The following is a 20,413-nucleotide window of genomic DNA, read 5'->3' on the forward strand; positions in this document are numbered from 1 at the left end:
ATCTGCTCACGATCACGTGCAAGACCTTCACGTATAAGCCCTTTTTCTTCAGTCTTCCACAATTGGTCGAGCTTCGAACAGAAGCAGGAGCCTGGGGCTCACCTCATTGATTAAGGAGCCACGGGAATCGTACAAGGGCATGCTCAGCGTAGACAGAGATGAAGAATGGGCACAACGGGAAGCAAGGCTTTGGCTTCTCCAAAAATATGCCAACGTAGCCCTGAGTATCTTGCACTTTAGGGTATCATAATTTGTCTTGACTTCGTTCCCTGCACCATCGAACCAAGACGCTGCTCTTTTTCCCATTCCCGTAGGGTATCATATGAATTCACCATTTTTGATGCTCCCGACGCTCGCAATTCATGCGTGTCTTGCGTGTTGAAAATTCACCCAGAAGCCGGGCAGCGCCATTTGCTAACACCAAAGGACTTCAATGCAACATGTTCGTGACGCTGGTAGAAAAGTCTTTTCCTTTTTTGGCTTTTCCCTCATCATTTAATTCCTCCTTCCGGCGCGGGCACGATTCACTGTGGCTCTTCCTCGCGCCAAACCGACACCACGACCTCTGATTCCCCGTGACCTGAACATGGGTGCATTTCGAAGCATATCTGGGACAATGAAAAACCGCACGTGGCTGCCTCGGATGTAGACTTGATCAAGGTGCGACACTCGTCCGTCTCGTGCGGTGGCAGTGATGTCTTTCAGTTGGACGTTCATGTTGTCTTCGGCTGTAAAAGAATGGAGTCAATACGACTTGTCCAGGCTAGAAACGTCCGGCGCCCGAGAGTAGAGGCCCCAAGGAAAATTGCTGGTTTCGTACCTTCTAAGAGTTTCCCGCGGTATACTTGACCGGACGTCAATTCCAACGTAACTACATGGCCCTACGCAAAGAAATAAGTCAGCTTTGAGCCATATAGACCATGGATTGCCAGTATAGGACTTACTTGTGCCTCGTTGAGTAGTTTGATGGGTATGCCGATGGTCGATGTGAGTTTGCCCATGTTTGGTTATGGTGGGGGGAAGGAAATGGTCTCGTCGATAACAGACTTGGTAGTATAACACAGTGCAAGACAATATGAGGCGGTATTGAGGAGGGTCGATTGCGCGATCCGACTTGTCGGTAAAAGGTCGAAAATCGCAGCCCACGAAAAGAATGCATTTGAGGTGCGCCTCTTATCCCCGAGATTACCTCCGCCGTTCAAAGAGATCGGGTCAACATCACATTCGTCACCCATGTCAATGAAGTTCCTCGAACTTCTTCGTTGAAGATTCAATGAGTCCTCCAAAACGATTCTTGATATGCCGCTCTTTTCCAATGTCCCAGCTCTTCGTCTGACTCTGGCCTATGCGATCCACGATCCGTCGTGCCTCCTTCCGCATGCCACCATCCCAACTCTACTCTCTCTTCCACTTCCCGTGGGCCCTTGTCTTCCCTCACTCAATGCCACGGGCAAGAAACCCACGATACGCGCCCTTGTCTTAGACAAAGACAATACCCTCTGTCCACCGGAGACTGCCAAACTACACCAAGCTTATAGAAACAAGGTTGAGAAGATCAAAGAGAGCCCCGAATTCTCTCACAGCACTTACAGCATCCTGATTGTATCGAACACCGCAGGAAGTTCTTCGGCTCCCGGACACGAGGCCGAAGCTAAGCAATTGGAGCTGGAAATCGGACTGCCTGTCTTACGACAACATCCAGATCGTAAGAAGCCATTTTGCGGGCCGGATATCTTGAAATTCTTCCAAGAGCATGGCGTGACAGAAGACCCACGAGAAATTGTGGTAGTTGGTGACAGGCTGGCTACTGATGTTCTTTTGGCTCACGAAATGGGCAGCTGGAGTATCTGGTGCAGGGATGGATGGCGAAATCCTGAAATGCTCGGTCGAGATTACAGAGGTTTCTTCAGCAAAATGGAGAATCGCTTCGAAGGAATGGTAAGGCGCGGTCTAAGGCAGGCTGCTCCCTTGCCCAAGAACACCATCTCCTCGCAAGAGCAATGAGAATCTCGGCTCCTCGAGTATATTATGGAACGACCTCAGTCGCCTCGAGAAAAGTTGGGGACCGTTTCTATGAACCAAGTCCACAACTTTTGCCCAGACGTGTCCCAAATCCAACAAGATATATCCCCCCAAAACCCGATTTTCGAAGGAAGACTGTCATACTATTACTCCCTTATATAACACAGTCAACAAATTCCCCGCTACCATCATTTCCCAAAGGAGATCTGTCACTGCTTCAACATCAATTCTCCATCACCTGAACTCCCTGAAATAACCGTCGGCGTCCCTATAGCGGCTCCTTTGAGCAGTTCCGAAGATTGATAAGAAGGTAGGGACTTGGTTTCCATCAAACTTGTAGTCACAGCTGGTAATTCCGAAACGGCGGGAATGGCTATCTTACTGGTGGACCGTCGCAAGGTCCCCATGGGCGACTCAATTGGACTGATCGGACTCGACGAAGATGTTCGCCGCTGTGGTCGTTGTTGTTGAAGATCTCTGCTGACCAATTGACCGGTATCAGAGGTCATTCTTCGTGTGACGACCTCGACAACGGCATCTTTCAGCGTGAACCTGTTCTCTTTGATGCGGACTTCTATCCTCCCCGAAAAAGGGACGCGCGTCCAATCCGAATCTCCGTCTAGAAACATAAATCGAATTCCCTCGAAAAACACCGTATGACTGCTCCCGGAGTTCTCGACACACCAAGCGTGCTTCAGATCCATTTGGTGTTTTGTACACCGTGCTCGACTGGAGATGATGTTGTCGATAGCCTCGTCTCGACCAACACTTCGGTCGGTGCCATTTTCATTGTCCTGAAAGTCTTTTGCGAAGAGACTGTTCAAAATCAACCGGCTGGGCTGAGAGCTGTCGTATTCACTGAACAGGACTTTCAGGCATCGTAACCCGTGCGGAGATTTGGTCGAAATGGCCTGGTATGATTGTGTGTGTTCCTGAACCTGGATTTTTCCCATGACGATCAGCTTGGGAATATGGTGTAGATGAACGGACACCTCTCAAGCAATCTTCTGAGGCGACATTTGACTTATTTGAATGAAACAACGGCGCCTTTTGATCTACGGCCAATACACGTATCATGAGTAACTATGCTAAACTCTGGGGATCCCCTTCCAGGGGTACCATCGACCTCCACTTCGTATCGGCCCCCTCTAATCAGGGGCTCACTGGTCCCTTGCAGTTCGGTTTCATCGACCTACTGGGAATGTCAATCAGGCCCCCTGCTCATCGGAAAATGCGGCCCAGGCAGCAAAACACTAAATGAGAAGCGCCCTGTGCCCGTCAATCTCGGACTATTGCATCATATTTATGATTTCACCAACCTATTGCTACAAGACGAAAGTACACTTTCCGGTCTTTGATCAGAGAACAATTACCCAATTCCACAAAACAAAACCGATCAAGACGGTCGGTTGCTGTCTTTCGAAGAGAAAGTCACCCGATTCCCTACAGATGACATACCCCTGCTCATCAGGCATGAAGCGAAGACACGACATTGTCCGAAATTGTGATCTCACCAAATATCTTGATCGCATGCTCAGGAACACAACTAATTTTCTCTCTCTCTCTGGCTACTTCTCCACGTCCACTCAACGCTCACATCTCTACATCGTAGAGACTCAAAGAATCTCCCACTCACTGCCATGAACTAGTTCATGAGCTTATTTCAGGTGACATTCTCCCCGACGATTCACGGCTGGGGCTCGACCAGGGCCGCATTGAATGCTGCCAACACGAGACTATGCGTCAACTTATTTTGTAGCTTTCCCAAGGCAAACTCGAGTTCAGCTTGACGCAGTTTCGGCCGGGCAACAAAGATGGGCCGATTCGACATGAAAGAACACGGAGCAGATGCATTGTACCTCACCTCGAAGAATACCTCGATGTAGTAGGGGAAAATCTCCCGCCACTACCACGATCCACTTCCTGTCCCATTTTCGATCGCCATGTCGGCCCAATACTCGGAGGCGACCACCCGCACCGTGAAACTTGGCTGCCTTCTTCATATAGCTCTCTACATGTGAGCAAAACAGCAGAATGAAACGGGCACTCCATCTTCACACGATAACCCGCGACCGTATTCTGGAGTTCTCTGCTGCTCAGGGATTTTCTTCCTGTCGTCTTGCTGGGAGCTATTGCCATCATTTGCCCGTGTCTAGCTTACCAGTGGTACTGGCAGTGTCTCGCATTTTGGCATACGATCCATGTGGTGTTCTGAGGAAGCTTCTGAGTGAGTCTGATATCTCAGCTGTCGCACTTCCCCCCCGCTCTTGCCCTCGATTTGCTTTGTCCTTTGAATCCCAATTTCCAACATATCTTGGTCGATAATCGATAGATTCGAGCACCCAACTAATCTTGCTGGTGGCGACATTATTTGGCCTCGAGTCGCTACTTTTACTCACTTTGTTGCGGAAGTTTCCATCTATGTAACAATGGCACAAAAAGGAACGGACAAAAAGTAATAACGCCGATCACCATTTCCCGACAGGACGAACAAACAAAGCCCACTTATTCGACACGCAGGGATGTGGCGAGTGACAAACTTAGTACTGGCTACTGACGCATAGCAAAGCTCCCTGATTTCGTGTGCTGGAAGCAATTCCACGAATTCGAGTTCCAGTTCAGAAGCGGTCTCTACGTGGCGAAAATCAAACTTTTCGGGTGGAAATGGGAACTGGATTTCAAAGAAGTGGCTCTGAAATCTGAGACTCTAAAAGGTTAGCAACGTGTTAGCTCTTGCAAGTGCTGACTCAAGAGTCTGAAGAGAAGCATTGGATGGACTTCGTTTCTCCAGGACACTTCAGGCACCAGGATATGTTCGAGGAAAGCCATACAAGTAGGGGTATCTTCCATTGGGTAGAGAACATAAACCTCAATGTGTCAGCATGATCCTTTCCTAGTTTAGCCTTGAATCCAGAGAAGAAATTCCCCCAGAAAGTGGAGTAATGTAGCCGCATGAAGACTACAATGCAAACAATTTTTTTGCCGCACAGAATTTCTCTAACCTTCGAAAGCATAGTTGTGGAATTGATCTGTTGACATGCTGATGTAGTCGTCGCGTCACAATGAATCACCATGTCTCCTCGTCTTGAAGGAGGATTGGCTTGTATACCTACATATATTGTGTTGATATCAGGGGGAGAATTGTGTAAGGCTGCGTGGAAGAAGCCCCTGGGGGATGAAGTCTTGGGGAGGGAAGAACACGGCTCTTAATAGGCTCTCGCAGCAATGTCCATTCCATATGGGCCACCGAACCAGGCCATTTATCCAAGGGATACCTATGCAGGGTTACGACCGATTTGAGGATGCAGATTCGGATAGATTTGGGTTTTCCTGTCCAGCCGACATTGAAAGCAATAACGCCTAACCTGAACAAGGCAAACCCGGGAAGGTCCTTGTCACGTGACAAGGCGGACGTAGTTCCTGCTACCCCACACAACCCTCAAGACACACAGATAGGCCATACAACGACTACTTCAGTCAGCCTTTGCCATTGCGATATTCCCTTGCTCCTTTTCTTTCCCCTCTTGTCCCAGATATGACAATCTGGCTCTTGTATTCTGTTGGTATCTAGGCAGTTATGTGCAGGAGTACCAACACAGCCCTTTCACATTTGCTGTAATTTCTCCCGGGCCGCCTTTTGACCTTCCTCGCTGACATTAGGATTATTGGTTGCACTATGAAAACCCAAGTGTCAATTCTCAGCTCCTCAACTCGATATCTATACTCCCGAGGTGTCAATACTTACGCTTTCAAACCACGGGCCACGTTTCCAGGATCCTTTCCACCTTCGTCGCTCACCCCGACATTTCCACCTTGTAGTTCGTTATCAAGGACATCTTTGGCATGCTGCTTGGCATTCTCTGATACATTGGGATTCGAAAGAGTTCTATCGAAAGTCAGCCATTTCCAGCCGTGATGAAAAGTCCTAGATATTGACCAGGCTTACGCCTTGTATCCTCGAGCTTTGTTTACCGCTTCTTCAGCCATCGTATCAAATTTTCTCGGTATAGTAACTGGATATGGTGCTATTCTGCTTGAGAAGTGAGCCTGCGTTTGTTGCTTGCCTCCGGTCTGATATAGCGTTCTGGATCTTTGTTGCATTTGCTGACGTCACCTGAAATAAATCGCTTGTCCTATAGCCAGCCTTGCCCCGACCACACAGTTGCCAGGAAATATGCCTTTGATCGACTTACGAATTCTCGTCCCATACGTAAGAATGATCCCATTATCACGTCATGTGTCTCCCATCACACTGGGTGGATGCGGATCGTGACGTGGAATATCATCGCCCTTGTCGAGCCACAAGGCCCAAAAAGTGGGCTTGGAAGAGTGGCCCTATCAACCTTGGGCATTTTGAATTTCATTAGGCAAGGGTGATCTCACTATTACAACATATGCCATCCGTCACGTTTGCAGACCCTAGGCCAACCCCAGGGAATGTGAAATCGCATCGGTGGACAACAAGAGACAAATGCATCATCCGGACCAACTGCGTCCTGGCAATACAATATCCATATAAATTGGCTGCCTCTTTCGCCTCTGCGGTCAGAGGACCAGAGTGGTGAGCCAGTAGAGGCATTATATCGCACAATCTTCCTAGTTTCGCTACACCAAGATATCTACAGTGCGAAAATGACGGACAAATCAAACTTCCGTGCCGGCGACGACCGTTATGAAGCTCAAAACGATGACGCAACAGAAGTAACAGGTGATATCAACGACGCATCTTACGTACGGCCTGGAGAGGCTACGATACCAGTGCAAAAAGACACAGACCCAGTGGAGGACCCTGTGAAACCACCAGAGTCCAACAGTGATGAGCAGCTCGGTATGTTCGACTCACCTATCTAATTTCGCCTCCATGATGAATTGTACCTGCTAACGGCACACGCAGAGGGAGATGAGAAGGAAGCTATCAACCAAGACAACATTATAGGCCAACGGACCCGTGCCGCAAAGCCGTCAGGAAGCTATTCGGAGGGTTTGGATGAGGATGAATTGCCCTCGGATGTCGTGTCGGGAAATATGGGCAGATCTGATGTGAAAGCTCTTTAACCATCTCCATATATTGAAGGCCTAGAGTCAATGATAGTATACTGTCTTTAATGGACTGAGATTTGATTCCCGCTTGGCTCCCTGACATTTCAATGTTTGTGCCATTGATATATCTTTTGTAAGCGTTCAAGCTAATCGACAACACAACAACGGGACCCGTTCAGCAGACAGAGAGAGCAGGACGGAGTAGAGTAACTGTGATAACCCAGGCTGAGTTAATCCACATCCGCCAAACGGTTATGTAGCATACATCTTCCAGTATTCGCCGATGTGATGATGAGAATCCCCACGCAACACTGGCTGCTCTCTAGCCAGTTAAGGCCATTTGCCTTGCAAACGATAGCACATGGTGACCACGGACCAGTTATCTCAAGTAAATTAATTCATCACCTTCCAACTGAAGCATTCTGCCATGATTTTCTAGCTTCCTGGCCAAGCTTGTCGACGGCCGCTTACGAAGCCTGTGCTATAATATCATCATTGGACACATCTGTCAGGCAATCCTAGACTAGGGGGAACCGGAACTGTCTCCATCATTCCCTCTAGTGTAAGCAATTCAGTTGGTATACTCAAGTTCGGGGTGTATTGCTCTCTCACTTCTATTATATGATGTCTTCTTTGGCTGTGGCAGTCTGAGAAACTATGAGCAACTCGCCATATCTCTCAAGAGGAAGCGATGTCATCGCGTACTTCAAGTTCAACTTTTGAAGACAGACTTCTTCCCCGACAATCCCTACAAGCGTCTGCGTATACGACGCCACCCATTGTTTTAGTCACGGGTAACATCAGGTCTCACAGCTCATTGACTTGCAGATCCTCCCATTTCTCGAGTGAACACTCCAGCCCGATATTGGACATATCTGATCTTCTTTCATCAAGATGCATTGTGGTTTCAAACTCGGCCAATAATTGGCGAAAGGCTTTGATGTTGTTAAATTGAGGGCTCTGGGTGTGGTTTTCACTGCTTGTTCGTTCCTAGGTCCTCGGAGTTAGACATTCCACGGAACCAGGGGGCCCAGGAATCTCTGACAGAGGAGCGGTCCCTGGCTGTTCGCCATTTGTGGACATGGCGGATGGTGGAGAGCGCAGAATCGTGCGTGAAAGGAGCAAATTTACGGCGTTGGTGGAGAGGACTTCATTTGATCCACTTGACAACACGAAATCATCGGCTCGCTGAGTCTTTCGCAAAATAAGACATAGATCTCTCTCCAGCTATTTTGGGTGCCGTTCGCGCCGAAGGGGGTTATAATACTTTGAGACGAAATTATCGTCGGCTGTAACAGTCGTTCAAGGCTTCGCAGGCACAGACATTGGAGGATTAATGATGTCTGTAGTTTGACTAGGCACGCGGCGCTGCGTTCCCCGGGTCCTGCGATGAGCGTAAGGCTCTTCGACCTTCGGGGAATCTCCAACGTTGCGAAATTCGGTCTCAAGCCAGGAGATAATTTCTTGTCTGGTGGCATTACCACGTATTAGATTGACCAGAGAATCCACTTGACTTGGTCTACCTGTCCGGATTGCGTTGAGTAAGTCCTCAAGGAGTCGGCGATCGTTCTCCAGTATCTCAACCTTTCGTCTGACAGCGAGCCTACGCCGACGATCGTCGTATTCATCCTTAACACACTCGGTATTCCGGGAGGTACAAGATATGCAGGGCATGTTGCCGTCACACTTTTCAAGGTCAGTCAGAGGGCCCGCCAGCATCACAAAGGCAGGTAGCAAACCTTTGACCGCCGCTTTTTGCAAGCGAAGCAGGCCACGCTTGACTTCTTGCGTCCCGAAGATTCTGGTGCGGTACGCTGAGGTCTGTTTTCCCCAATGACTGAGAATGCCGGTTCGATATTTTGAGATGACATCCCTGTGGTATTGGCGTGATAGAATCGAATCGCAAGACTCATCTGAGGAGGCCCACTGCAATGATATATGAGAGAAAGAAATCGGCACATAAGTTATGGTCAAGCGCCACAGATCACAGATCAATGATGTCAGCTTCCGAGTCAAACGTATATAATTCCCGTGGCGAAAGAACTTCTCACGCATCTAGCTATCCTAATTAGTAGCAGCCGGCGGAAATTACTTCCCTAGCCTATTGTGGGGGTGATAGCATACTTCCAGAGCCCTGGCTTTCTGATGCGTCTCCCAGCGAGAGGCTCGTGCCGTGCTCTCCACATGTGACAAGTGGCGACGTCAAGGCTTGTAAAGACTCTGGGAGGTGTTGCGCGCATCGTACACGCTTCGGGACTATATAGTCTGACGACCCCTTGGATCTTTTCGGAACAGGACAGATCCCCGTGTCATCGTACACTCGTGGAAGCCCTTCACGCGACTTGACTTGCACGGATGACCGAAAATCCAAATTCGGACCAATCAGAGGCAGTGTACAGAATGATGGACCCATTTTTTGGGATCACTCACCCAGGTGTACAGAATAACATCCGCGCTTTACAAGCCTTTAACTGCTTTGGCAGCGCCGATTATCACAGATGAGAAGAAATGGGACTACGTGCTAGGATGTGGTTGTGACGTGATATAGTGGTCCTGTGACAACTCCTCCTCAGTATTGAGGGCTCTCAATAGGCGGCCATGTAGTGTTTCACCCAGGCCGTTCTGAGTCGAATTGATCAGCTGAGGCCGGTATCCACTCTCGTCTGGCCATCGCTCTTTCCTCAAAGTCAAGATAGAGACCAATGACCTAGGAGCCTGAAGTTGGTGAGTTGCATTTCTGGAGTCTCCAATACCACCACGTGTCCTTGACATGCCGTTAGTGGGGGGATAATTCGAAGCAGGTACGGATGATTAGGTTCATTGGGATTGATGTCCGACGGTGTGGTATCGGATGATGTTGACGTCGCCATTTTACCAGGAGGTGCAAGCTGAATTTGTTGGGCAGCAGTTGCGGATCGGGAGTGTTCAAAGTAGATGACACTGAAGTTTGGAGGAGAGAAATAAATTTAATGATGGAAGCTTCGTCTTTGAAGTCCACCATTAGAGGATGGCAAGCTACCTCAAACCGCCAGACCGAGCAGTGATATACTTCGCATGTCGAACTTGGCAACATGACAAAGCCAGAAAGTCATGCCAAAGCTTTTATTGAGTGCCCTCTATACCCTTCTGTTCAACGGTTGAACAAGAAGCTAGTGCCCCCGTTCGGGATATAGGGGTAGGAATAGGGGAAGAAAAGGGGTCAACCAAACGTGTATATGCCAGCAGCCTGGCAGGACCAGTTGCCAGATAAACAGAGCATTCAATACACATTCTCTTGGCATACTCAGTTTGGCACCTTCATACGAGCTACTCATGTTGACCAATTAGATCTGGTCAATGACGGAATCAGAGGCGTGTGGGAAGAGTCGAGCGCCAGGGACTAATGGTATTGTGGACTGCAAGGAGAATGATGAACTTTCACCGAATATCTAACTGGAGTACCTACCTTCGTATGGACATAAACATGCTGATACAGAGGCTGCCAGTTACAAGAGGTGCGCCGTCTTAACGGTGTCGGCTCCATACCGTCCCCGACAACAGGGCCTATGAGGCCGGAGAGACATTCCATGAAGGGCTGCTTTGGCACAATGGCTATTGCTGGAGAACAGATGTTCCAAGAACACAGATACAGAATACCACGTGGACTATACACTGGACGGCAACCGCTTCTTCGGTCGAACTTGACATGCGTCAAGGTTCGATACCGAGAAATCTGGGGAAGCAAGGCTGACCAGTCAGAGTCCACTGGATTGAAAGGCAAAGAAAAAAAATGGAGGGGAGGAAGGGAGAGAACGGCGCCGGTAACCAAGGAGGACTGAAAGATAATGAAGGGAACTCTATTATCGTACAAATCACTTTCTCCTGCATACCGTGGGCATCATGTCTATTCGCAAGCTGAGCATCAAGGAACTCCTTTTGCACGGCAAGAGTGGAAAAAGAAAGTGGTTGTCGTCTTCTGGTGGACATGTCTTTTGCTGCTCATTATTATTTGCACGTCGTTCATTGTGTCTTAACCCTTCCATTCCATATAAGCAGAGGAAAGTCAAGCCTGCACAGGAAATGCAAGACCCACCGGGCGCTGTCATGCGACTCTGATCAACTCCATTGAACTGCAATGTCCATGCCCGTCCTTATGTTGCCCACCGGAAAGTCCAGATCAATCCAACGTAATCCTTTTGCACGTTCAAACGTGGGCCCCATAAAGATTTAATAACCTCTTGACATCTGTCGGCAGTCTCCAAAAAACACCTCCTCGGAGCTCCTGGTTTCAACTGGTACGTCAAATCAGTGACCAAGGACTCCAATGCTTGCCACTTCGGATCTTTTTGATTCTTTGTTTTCGCATCTTTCAAGACGATGTTGCAATAGTTTTGTATCTGCCGAATACACGAAACTGCGTACGTGACATCATTGCGCTCAGCAAAAAGTCGAAGCAGCATGATGTTGAGTCGGGCATACCACTCTGACACTGGACAAGCACAAGGAAGTCGTAGTGCGAGAAGGCCACTTGTAATGGCTAGTTCCTGAGCGAGACTGGGTTCTAGGCGAGTGGTCCGTGGAGTATAGCTTGCTGACGCTGGACGTAGCATAACCGCTTTGGCTGCATTTCTCTCACCCGGAGACACCGCCATCTCGTCACCAGACTGCGTGGTATTCTGCTCGATGTGCTCAACATTTAGATGTTCATTCGCCGTCGCCGACGAAGAAGCTTCCACAGGTTCACTTCGTTCATCGGCGGAGGCCTGATCGGGACTGCAATTTTCAGCCCTTTTCGCTTCGCAAGATGCCTTCTTCTTTCCCTTTGCGAACATTTCTTCAATAGTTTTCGAAAGGAGAAGTGCTAATGACCCACTTCGAAGCTCGCAGAGTCTGTAGGCACTCAGAGCGATCAGCTTGCAAACACGATTGATGCCTTCCTTGGATTTAGACGAAACATCCACTAATTTGCTAGTTCTCGTGCGCACGATACTGGAGGATTCATAGCAGACGCGTTCATAGAGACGCTCGGCACTGAAAAAGTCGCCTTTCTCGATGCAGACATCGGCTTGGAGCATCAGCTGCTCAAGATAGGTGCAAATCGAATTGTAGGTATGAACGTTGGGTTCGTATTTGGCTTTATTCCGGTGGTTGATGAACTCATTTCGAATCGAATCCAACCGCTTCTCAGCAGACGGTGATGTAATCTGGGCGGTGTCGTTTGAGGTGGTGGCACGGCCCGGATAGTGGAAATCGATCGACTTGACGTGACTGTGTAGCCAGGGCAAGACTGCGCACTTGACGAAACTGTCGGTCCGATTGACATGGCGGTATCGCGGCTCCGCCGGAAGAGTCAGGTTGTATCGCATGCCACGCGCGAAAGGGCTTTCAATCATAATCCAGAGGGCATGAACGAAATCTGCAGTGTCTGCATAACTGCAAAGGTAAAATGGGGTATCCGGTTTGGTATTTTGACCACTGAACAGCATGACCGGGTCGAATTTTGACATGTCGGATTCTGATCCTTCAGATTGTGACGTGATCAACCTCGACGCCGGGAAAGGACCCCATACCGGCAAGCCATAGTTTTGGAATTTGGCACCGAGTCCTTTGATTCCAGACTGGAAGCCCACCACTTTGTTTTCGATGTAGAGAACTGTTTTTGCTTCCCAATATAGCGATTTGCAGGTCTTCAATATCGCCAGGTCCAGATGACAAGTGTTTATGACGGGTGGAGAGCCGTTGATATCTTGATTCCCTTTATGCCTGAATGGAGCCGCCTCGAGTATGCGTCTCGGATTCAAATAGAGCAGTTCCGAAGCACTGGTTGAAGGCGGCCGGCGAGTGTAAGTCTTGCGGTTCCGGTCAAAGCGTAAGAGGTAGCGGAGGACCTTGAGACGGAGCTCGACGGGCAGACGTAGGAGGGGAGGGCTGCGTTGAGATTCTTCTGTGGCAATATGCTCATCCTCCTCTTCATCGCAGTCCAAAATCAAACTGAGAGTGACAACCTCCCGAGATTGTAGAGGCATTTTTGGTGCATTGCGTGCCGTGCGGTGAAAGAGGCTAGGTTATTCGACGGAAGATCGACTTGATCAGGTTGCAAGTTGGGTGGATGTCTGAGACTTTTGGTATGATGATCATCGCCTGTACTTGTTGTTTACAGGAAGCCCACGTGAGGGAAGTGAGGTTATTGGAAAAAAGGAATTCCTTGAGCTTGGAATATGGCGGGGAACATATCTGTGGACCGGGAACTTGATATTGAAATTTAAATGCGTCGCAACAAGAGATTCCTATGGAGACATGGCAGGAGAAAAAGAATGTGGTGCTTGCCTGTGCAGTATCAAAGTGATGCTTGTTGAGAGATCGAGTGACAATGAATGACGCCCAATTGCTGTGGAAGAAAGGGCATCATCAATTGCAGCCGCAGTTGTTAATCAGTTGCTGACTGGTAGTAGCTGTTTCGCCCAAACATTGCGCCGGTGGAAAAGTCACCTGATATCAACCAGCGCCCCAATTCACTGGTATAGATGGTCGATTGTCTTGTGCAAAGAGAGGACCCCATACATTGTCCTTGCTATTTGAATTGGTCGCTCTGTGAATAGACTCAAATATCAAACTCGAGATACTTCGTGGGTTCGTCATGGGCTTCTATTCCTTGCTTATTTCGTATCTCAATCACCCTTTCAGCTCGTATCCATTGTATCACCGTCTGACTTCCTTTTCTCTTTGACAAAAGTAACAAAGTCGTCGATAGCCATGGGCCACGCACCATCTTCCGTCCACCACGTGAGAGATTCACCACCGGGTTCTCGGGTTTTCATCACCAACTCGCCCATCATGTTCCACAGATCCTTATTGACCGGTCTTTTGCTCTGTGATTCGTAGAAATCACACCACAAATCCAGCCACTTTGTCGAAGGGGTGTTCCATTCGATACCTCCTTTCCCCTCTCGGAAGAACATGTTCCAAAAATCGATCGCGGAGTCCAGGGGAACGCTACGTTGGCCTTCTGGTTTGGCGAGTTTGAATGCATTGCGGTAGACCTGTTTGAAATAGGCTGAATCGGTCGCCAGCTTCTTTCGAACAATATCGACGTACTGGGCTTGGCGGGATGCATTGTCGTAAGGTTTGTCGCCGGAAGAAACGTTTCGCCAACCGGAAATAAAGCGGTCACGCTCGAATTCGCCGATAGAGGGACACTGCAGGAGGTCACAAATGGCCAAGTGAGCTACCTCGTCAAGTTCAACGTTGAGATCGGTCAGGTATTTTTGAGCGCCTTCGATGCCAATCGTGTCTGGAGCATCCTTGGGGTTATCTGTGGACCAGTCAACCATTCTTCCCCCCCATACGATCACGAGCGATATTTACCTCGATATTGGTCAAAGAGTTTGCTCAAGTTCTGCTGGATCGGTGGGGTCGGGCTATTGCTTGATCCACTCTGATAAAATCTGTCGAGACAAATCATATCAGTTTCCCGAACTTGATAGCATGTCAAACTCCAACCCTGCGGGCTGAGAACGATTAATTTTTCCACCACTTGTGCTTGACTTGGTTCCTCGCTGATATTTTCATATGGGTCAACGGACCACTCATGACAGATGAAGATGCGTTGGCAGCGTTCCTGTGACGGTGTCTTGCCCAGAGGAAACAGCCATCTTGACTTTCATGCCCTTTTTGGTAATCCGGGTTCGGTGATACCGGTGGATTGAAGGACCTTTTGGTGAGAGGGAAGATCCTGATATGCTGGTGAATGGTGAGAGGGAGTAGAAGAAAGAGATTCTACAATCGTGGGGAGGGTAGAGTCGAGATGGTGAGTTGGTGAAAGTAAGAGGCGGTGGATTGTTGCAGTGAGAACCCAACCTTGGAAGGATGATTTAGACATGAAAACTTGCGTAGTCTCGGCAAAAAGAATGTTTGAAAGATTCCCGTTTGCAATCTGACAGCCACAGTCTATGGAAACAGACTGCTTTGAAGAAACACCGACCAAAATATGTTTGATGTTGCTCGCAATTGCCATATTGATTGTTGGACAACCTCGTGCAACATGGTCATGAGCAGTTCCACCAGGATTTCTGTTCCAGCACTCACCCCTCAGAGTCAAAGCAAAGAAATATATATGTATATGGATACATATATGTATTGAACAGCAGGAAGAAACGAAATGCTAACTTACGAGTTGAGCGCCCTTTCCACGTCCCAGTCATGATTCTTGAGAAACTGTGGCAGACTGTTCAATGAATAACTCCAAGCGAAATCTGGCCTTACATACCCTCGCTGCTATGCTTTCTTTTGCCTGCGTGAAGCTGACGAATTGCGATATGGAGGATCTTTGTGATGAGCTATAACTAGGCATGTCGGAGGCTGGGGGTTGACTTGATCTTTGGATGACTACGATTCTCCGCCAATCTCGGGATGGGGAAGGTCTGTAGCCTTGCAGAGAAAAGTCCTTGTTAATGATGACGAAACGGTATTAATTTTGCGCTCAGTTTTGACGACCAACGCGTTCCTGTTCGTGGTTCTCACATCAAAACCGGGTTCGCAGACGGGGAAAAAAAATGCCCGAAGGCGCCGTCCAGGCCCGGCAAGTCAAGCGAGGGTTTACTAAGCAATCAAATCTGATCTGACGCTCTCGCTTGGAGTACGGTACAGTATGGACGGGGATGCGAGCAAGCTGAATATTTTTCCCTATGGCGGATCTTCGACTCAATAGGCTCCCGGGTCCAAATATTCTCATTAACCCAGAACAGGAGTAATTCTGCAAAGCAGATAGACATGGTCCATTACTGGTGGGGAAATGGATCAGGAACCGAGGGAACGAGGTCAAAGCGGGGTTAGGATCTGTGGCTGAGCAATGCTGTGGCTGTGGCCAGGCAGAAGCCTCAGTGGCGCAATCGATTGCGATTCACAGCCAAAAAATGGCGCAACGGCAGGATTGTGAGAAATGAGACTCAGGCTTCAAGCAAGGGAACAAGATCTTCCCCTTTTTTTGCACATGCGGTTAGAGTGGCCATCCTGGTCCATTCACTAGCCACCTGGTGTCATTATCCACCCCACCGGGAACAAGCAAGAACAGCACAGCCCTCCCGCTACGAGCTTCCCATCACGTTTCAGCCCCAATCCCCTATTTGCTCGAAAGTGTTACAGATGGAATATCACTTCTTTAAAAGAATCGGGCCTCGTCCTTTCATCCTCTCTTCTGTTACCTAACCCCCTCGACCTCAAATAAGCTGAATTTTTTAGCAGAAAACATCTCATATTCAGACCGAAAATCATGGGTGTAAGGGTCCCTTTGACGGAAAGAACCCCTCTGTTGTCCTCTGCCCCGCATGATTCCGTGATATCATCTTCATCGGTCTCCGATAAATTCCAAGCTGACGATGACGCGTATAGCTTGCTTCCAAACTCGCTGCTGCAAACGCCACCGGCGCAGCATATCCAGGTGGTCCTCCACAGCCTGGCGGCGCTGCCCCGGGTGGATACGTAAGTCGCCCTTGCGGATAGGCGGCGATGCTCGATGGGATTGCTGTGGCCGTCGTTCTCATAACCCAAGGAATATGGATTCCACAGTTAACGCACTATAGAACCCGGCCGGCGCACCACAACAATATCAAGCATACCCTGGGGGCCCTCCAAAACTAGGTTCTTCGGTAAGATTCTTCCGATTACTGCCAGTTTTGACATTTTGACTTTCAAATCATCATTTCTTGGCCAACTTTCTCCGTTGCGTCACTTGATCGTATCTCAAACCCACCCTCTTCAACCCGCGCTTGCTTCTCTTGACTCTCGACTGTCTTTGATCTGCCAAAACGAACAAGTCTCAATTTATTTCCTCTCCAACCCCCACTGTCACTCATCACATCTACCCAAATTATGAGCAAATTCTCGCGACTATCGCAATCTGCACCGGGAGCAGCACCTGGATATCCTGGTGCACCAGCACCACAAGCACCATACTCTCCTCAACCCTACAATCAACCTCCTGTTCCTCCACGGCCAAGCGCATCACCACAACCATACCAGCAGCCGTCGTGGCAGGTACCACAACACCAGCAACCTCAGTATGGCCAACAACCAGGACCGCCGCAACAAGGAGGGGGATATCAATCGCCACAACCAGCATACACATCGTACCAATCACAATACCAGCCACAGAATCATTATGGACAACTGCCGTATCAACACCAACAACAACAGCCCAATAGCGGTTATGGATATGTTCGTTATAGCACATTTCACCTCATCCTCATACATGATAATTTTTGGGGACTACAGGCTAACAAAATTTCTGATCTTTCAGGGTCCTCCTCCAGGACAAGGACAACCTCCCTATCCCGGCGGCCCAGCCCCAGGCGGTCCTCCGGGCGGTCCCCCTTCACAGCAATATGGCAGCGGGCCAATCGGTGGCGCGCCTATGGCTCCGGTCGGGAACGTAGCAGGCTACAAGCAAGCTCTCCAAGCGACAATTCAAGAGAAAGGACTCCAAAATTTCTATCCCCCAGGCAATTCTTTGCTCGACCAAATCGCAAATCGTGGCGCACAACAAGTTGCACAGTTAGCACAGGAATGGCGCATTTCCACTGAAATTGCCGCTGATATTGTCAAATTGGCACTGTACGACGTCATTCTCTACGTCGATGATAGCGGAAGTATGCAATTTGAAGAAAACGGCGAACGCATCGACGACTTGAAAGTGATATTGTCGCGTGTCGCGTATGCCACCTCGCTGTTCGACACCGACGGCATTCAAGTACGATTCATGAACTCTCCTGATCAGCGCGACGGCATCCGCGACAAGCAGCATGTCGATGAGATGATTGCTCACACTCGCTTCTCTGGTTTAACTCCCATGGGTCGTGAGCTGCAGAACAAAATTTTGGGTCCTTTGGTATTGGACCCGGCGAGACGCGGTACTTTGCGCAAACCAGTACTGGTAATCACAATTACAGACGGACAGCCGACGGGCGAGAGCCCTTCAGATATAGCGAGGATCATCAAGGCCGCATCGGACGAGTTGGCTAGAAATACTCGTTACGGCAAGGGCGCATTGGTATTCCAGTTCGCACAGGTCGGCAATGATCTCAAGGCTCAAGAATTCTTGAGCAAGCTTGATGAGGAGCCGGCAATTGGCGATATCATTGACTGCACATCCAGTATGCTTTTTTTCTGCCGAAAATTTTTTTAACCAGAAACTAACCACGAGAACAGACTATGAAGTCGAAGCATATGAAATGCAGCATGCCAACCCACCCGTCCAATTGTCTCCCGAACTTTGGCTCATCAAACTCTTGTTGGGCTCGATCGATTCGTCCTACGACTCTAAAGACGAAAAGGCTCGAGCGCGACCTCCTCAAGGCGGATATGGTGCCCCACCACCACCCGGCGGTTATGGCGGTGGATATCCTCAGCAGGGTGGTTATGGTGCTCCTCCTCAGCAAGGCGGTTACGGACAACAGGGCGGATATGGCCAGCAACCCGGTGGATACGGACCGGCACAAGGCGGATATGGAAGACCTCCGCAACCAGGAGGATATCCTCCACAGCAACAAGGTGGTTATGGTGCACCTCCACCTCCCAGATATTAAGCTGAAAGGATGAGATGTCTTAAGTATGTGCTGTTCATCCTACAGGCGAGACTGTTGTCATGATGCAACAACCAGCGATTGTGGAATCGTGGGAGCAATACGTTAGCTAACTCTGTCAATTCGGTGATATCCTGGGGTGGAAGAGATAAAAGTGTTAGGGGATTGTCGGAGTTATCGAATAACAATTCCAAATGTAGCTTAACAATGGATTGGCAGGTTTTCAAAGCATTGGGCAATACCTCTTTCTTCATTCCCTGAAGAGTCACTAATTACTTGCATTACAGGCTTGAGATGGTGTACAATCTGCAACTGCCTAGTTTTGGCGTTCGTGAACGAGAGGTGAACATGTGTAACGAAAATTTGACGGGTTACAATCTTGAACATGATGCAGCACGAATACAGAAAAAGGTCGCAGGGAAGTTTGCAGGACAATAGGACAATGACATTTTTGGTTGATACGGTTGGGCCAGCATCAGACCCACATGTAATTGCAAGGCTGCAGGAACGAGATCGGCATCCCATTATGTTGTTCGGAATTTCAATCTCGCCCACCTGTACGCTAGCATAATTGAGACATGCAGCAGTTTCATTGTTGTGAAAGACGAAGAACGGTGAGCAACAAAAGGTATGGTTGCTCAATTGTCAGCGCACCATTCGTGTTCCACTGGGGCTTCTAAACTCCTATCGTTGGCCACGGCCTTCTGTACAGTTGACCAATCAGGCATCAAGCCTATTGCCCCAATATGCTGCCTGTACGGTTCATTACCTATAGTGATACTGACCAAAAAGGAAGGCATAAAAGCTGCGAAAGTGGCAAAATGGTGTGGTTGAGACGACTACAATATCAACCAGAAGCGCCATTTTCGGCCGCGTGATATCGCCTGAACGGATCCCAGCTCAACACTAAAAGGTTCTTCAATTTCTCAACATGAGAATGCTGAGCACCAAAGACCTGATTCGGCAGTTGCACACCATCGGCATATCTCTGTACTACAATGCAAACCACGTGACTCCGCAAATGGCTTGCTCTGATTGGTTGAAAAATATATGCCGTTCTCGTAAAAATGTCGTGGATACTGTATATAAACCACTGAGTTGCGGGGTAGCTAGCTGCCCTCAGAGCACTCAATTTGATCCATTTGACAACATACGCACTCTGCCATGAGTTTAACGGTTTCGGCATTTCTGCCTTGTTCTCTTTCATGGTAAATGCAAGGTTGTTCGGCGTGTCGGGATGCTCTTCGTCCAGCACCCTCTTTCGAGTCTCCATCACCTGTACATCCATTTTCTCCGCCTCCGTAGCTCTCACGGTTCTCCGGCAATCGGACGCGGGGATTGCAGGAATTTGGAAGTGTGCGATAAACGGACGTTTTTGTGAAATACCAGGCCCCTCTACTTGCAGAAGGGCAAGGCGCAATAGTTGGAAGTTTCTCGGTTGCAGGCCTAATAAAAAAAGAGCCGCTCAAACACTTTGGCGACAAGTCATCCTTGGTGCCTATGTTGGATGGCGCCTCTCCTGAATGCTCTGCATCGGACTTGCGCTGACAAGTTGATCAGTCATGCCTGTCACTGCACTAACCCTGCTGGAGCGTATTCTATCAACCCACGGACTGATGGTTAGTTGCCCAACCGTTCCTGGTCGTATTTATTAGTCGTTGCATAAAGTTATGCCGTCGTAGAGACATCTCTGCATACAGCACCCCCACTTGTCCTCTCTTTTTTTTTTTTTTTTTTTGGTCCCTCTAATGCAAGCAACCTGGTTTCGCTAAACCTTAAGTTCCAGATCGATATCG

General features: G+C 48.9%; 9 protein-coding genes across 9 annotated transcripts; 3 read left to right on the forward strand and 6 right to left on the reverse strand.

The window, feature by feature from the left end:
* Positions 1-495: 495 nt before the first annotated feature.
* Z518_03307 (small nuclear ribonucleoprotein Sm D3) lies at positions 496-1,001 on the reverse strand (the record flags this gene model as incomplete). The annotated part of the gene is made up of 3 exons (XM_013420332.1): positions 496-728; positions 821-881; positions 945-1,001. The coding sequence occupies 3 exons, from the start codon at positions 999-1,001 to the stop codon at positions 496-498; spliced, it is 351 nt and encodes a 116-aa protein (XP_013275786.1).
* Positions 1,002-1,299: 298 nt separating this feature from the next.
* Z518_03308 (HAD phosphatase, family IIIA) lies at positions 1,300-2,004 on the forward strand (the record flags this gene model as incomplete). The annotated part of the gene is made up of 1 exon (XM_013420333.1): positions 1,300-2,004. The coding sequence occupies one exon, from the start codon at positions 1,300-1,302 to the stop codon at positions 2,002-2,004; it is 705 nt and encodes a 234-aa protein (XP_013275787.1).
* A 227-nt stretch (positions 2,005-2,231) lies between these two features.
* On the reverse strand, positions 2,232-2,975 carry Z518_03309 (uncharacterized protein; the record flags this gene model as incomplete). The annotated part of the gene is made up of 1 exon (XM_013420334.1): positions 2,232-2,975. One exon carries the CDS (start codon positions 2,973-2,975, stop codon positions 2,232-2,234), a length of 744 nt encoding a protein of 247 aa, XP_013275788.1.
* A 2,651-nt stretch (positions 2,976-5,626) lies between these two features.
* Z518_03310 (uncharacterized protein) lies at positions 5,627-6,009 on the reverse strand (the record flags this gene model as incomplete). Its single annotated transcript, XM_013420335.1, has 3 exons — positions 5,627-5,696; positions 5,768-5,908; positions 5,969-6,009. The coding sequence occupies 3 exons, from the start codon at positions 6,007-6,009 to the stop codon at positions 5,627-5,629; spliced, it is 252 nt and encodes an 83-aa protein (XP_013275789.1).
* A 645-nt stretch (positions 6,010-6,654) lies between these two features.
* Z518_03311 (uncharacterized protein) lies at positions 6,655-7,077 on the forward strand (the record flags this gene model as incomplete). Its single annotated transcript, XM_013420336.1, has 2 exons — positions 6,655-6,850; positions 6,917-7,077. The coding sequence occupies 2 exons, from the start codon at positions 6,655-6,657 to the stop codon at positions 7,075-7,077; spliced, it is 357 nt and encodes a 118-aa protein (XP_013275790.1).
* Positions 7,078-7,869: 792 nt separating this feature from the next.
* Positions 7,870-8,736, reverse strand: Z518_03312 (uncharacterized protein; the record flags this gene model as incomplete). Its single annotated transcript, XM_013420337.1, has 2 exons — positions 7,870-8,052; positions 8,491-8,736. 2 exons carry the CDS (start codon positions 8,734-8,736, stop codon positions 7,870-7,872), a joined length of 429 nt encoding a protein of 142 aa, XP_013275791.1.
* Positions 8,737-11,192: 2,456 nt separating this feature from the next.
* On the reverse strand, positions 11,193-13,067 carry Z518_03313 (uncharacterized protein; the record flags this gene model as incomplete). The annotated part of the gene is made up of 1 exon (XM_013420338.1): positions 11,193-13,067. One exon carries the CDS (start codon positions 13,065-13,067, stop codon positions 11,193-11,195), a length of 1,875 nt encoding a protein of 624 aa, XP_013275792.1.
* A 654-nt stretch (positions 13,068-13,721) lies between these two features.
* Z518_03314 (uncharacterized protein) lies at positions 13,722-14,503 on the reverse strand (the record flags this gene model as incomplete). Its single annotated transcript, XM_013420339.1, has 2 exons — positions 13,722-14,353; positions 14,407-14,503. 2 exons carry the CDS (start codon positions 14,501-14,503, stop codon positions 13,722-13,724), a joined length of 729 nt encoding a protein of 242 aa, XP_013275793.1.
* Positions 14,504-16,908: 2,405 nt separating this feature from the next.
* On the forward strand, positions 16,909-18,620 carry Z518_03315 (uncharacterized protein; the record flags this gene model as incomplete). The annotated part of the gene is made up of 3 exons (XM_013420340.1): positions 16,909-17,253; positions 17,336-18,188; positions 18,244-18,620. The coding sequence occupies 3 exons, from the start codon at positions 16,909-16,911 to the stop codon at positions 18,618-18,620; spliced, it is 1,575 nt and encodes a 524-aa protein (XP_013275794.1).
* Positions 18,621-20,413: the final 1,793 nt, after the last annotated feature.

Source organism: Rhinocladiella mackenziei, assembly GCF_000835555.1.
Source record: "Rhinocladiella mackenziei CBS 650.93 unplaced genomic scaffold supercont1.2, whole genome shotgun sequence".
NCBI classification, from domain to species: domain Eukaryota; kingdom Fungi; phylum Ascomycota; class Eurotiomycetes; order Chaetothyriales; family Herpotrichiellaceae; genus Rhinocladiella; species Rhinocladiella mackenziei.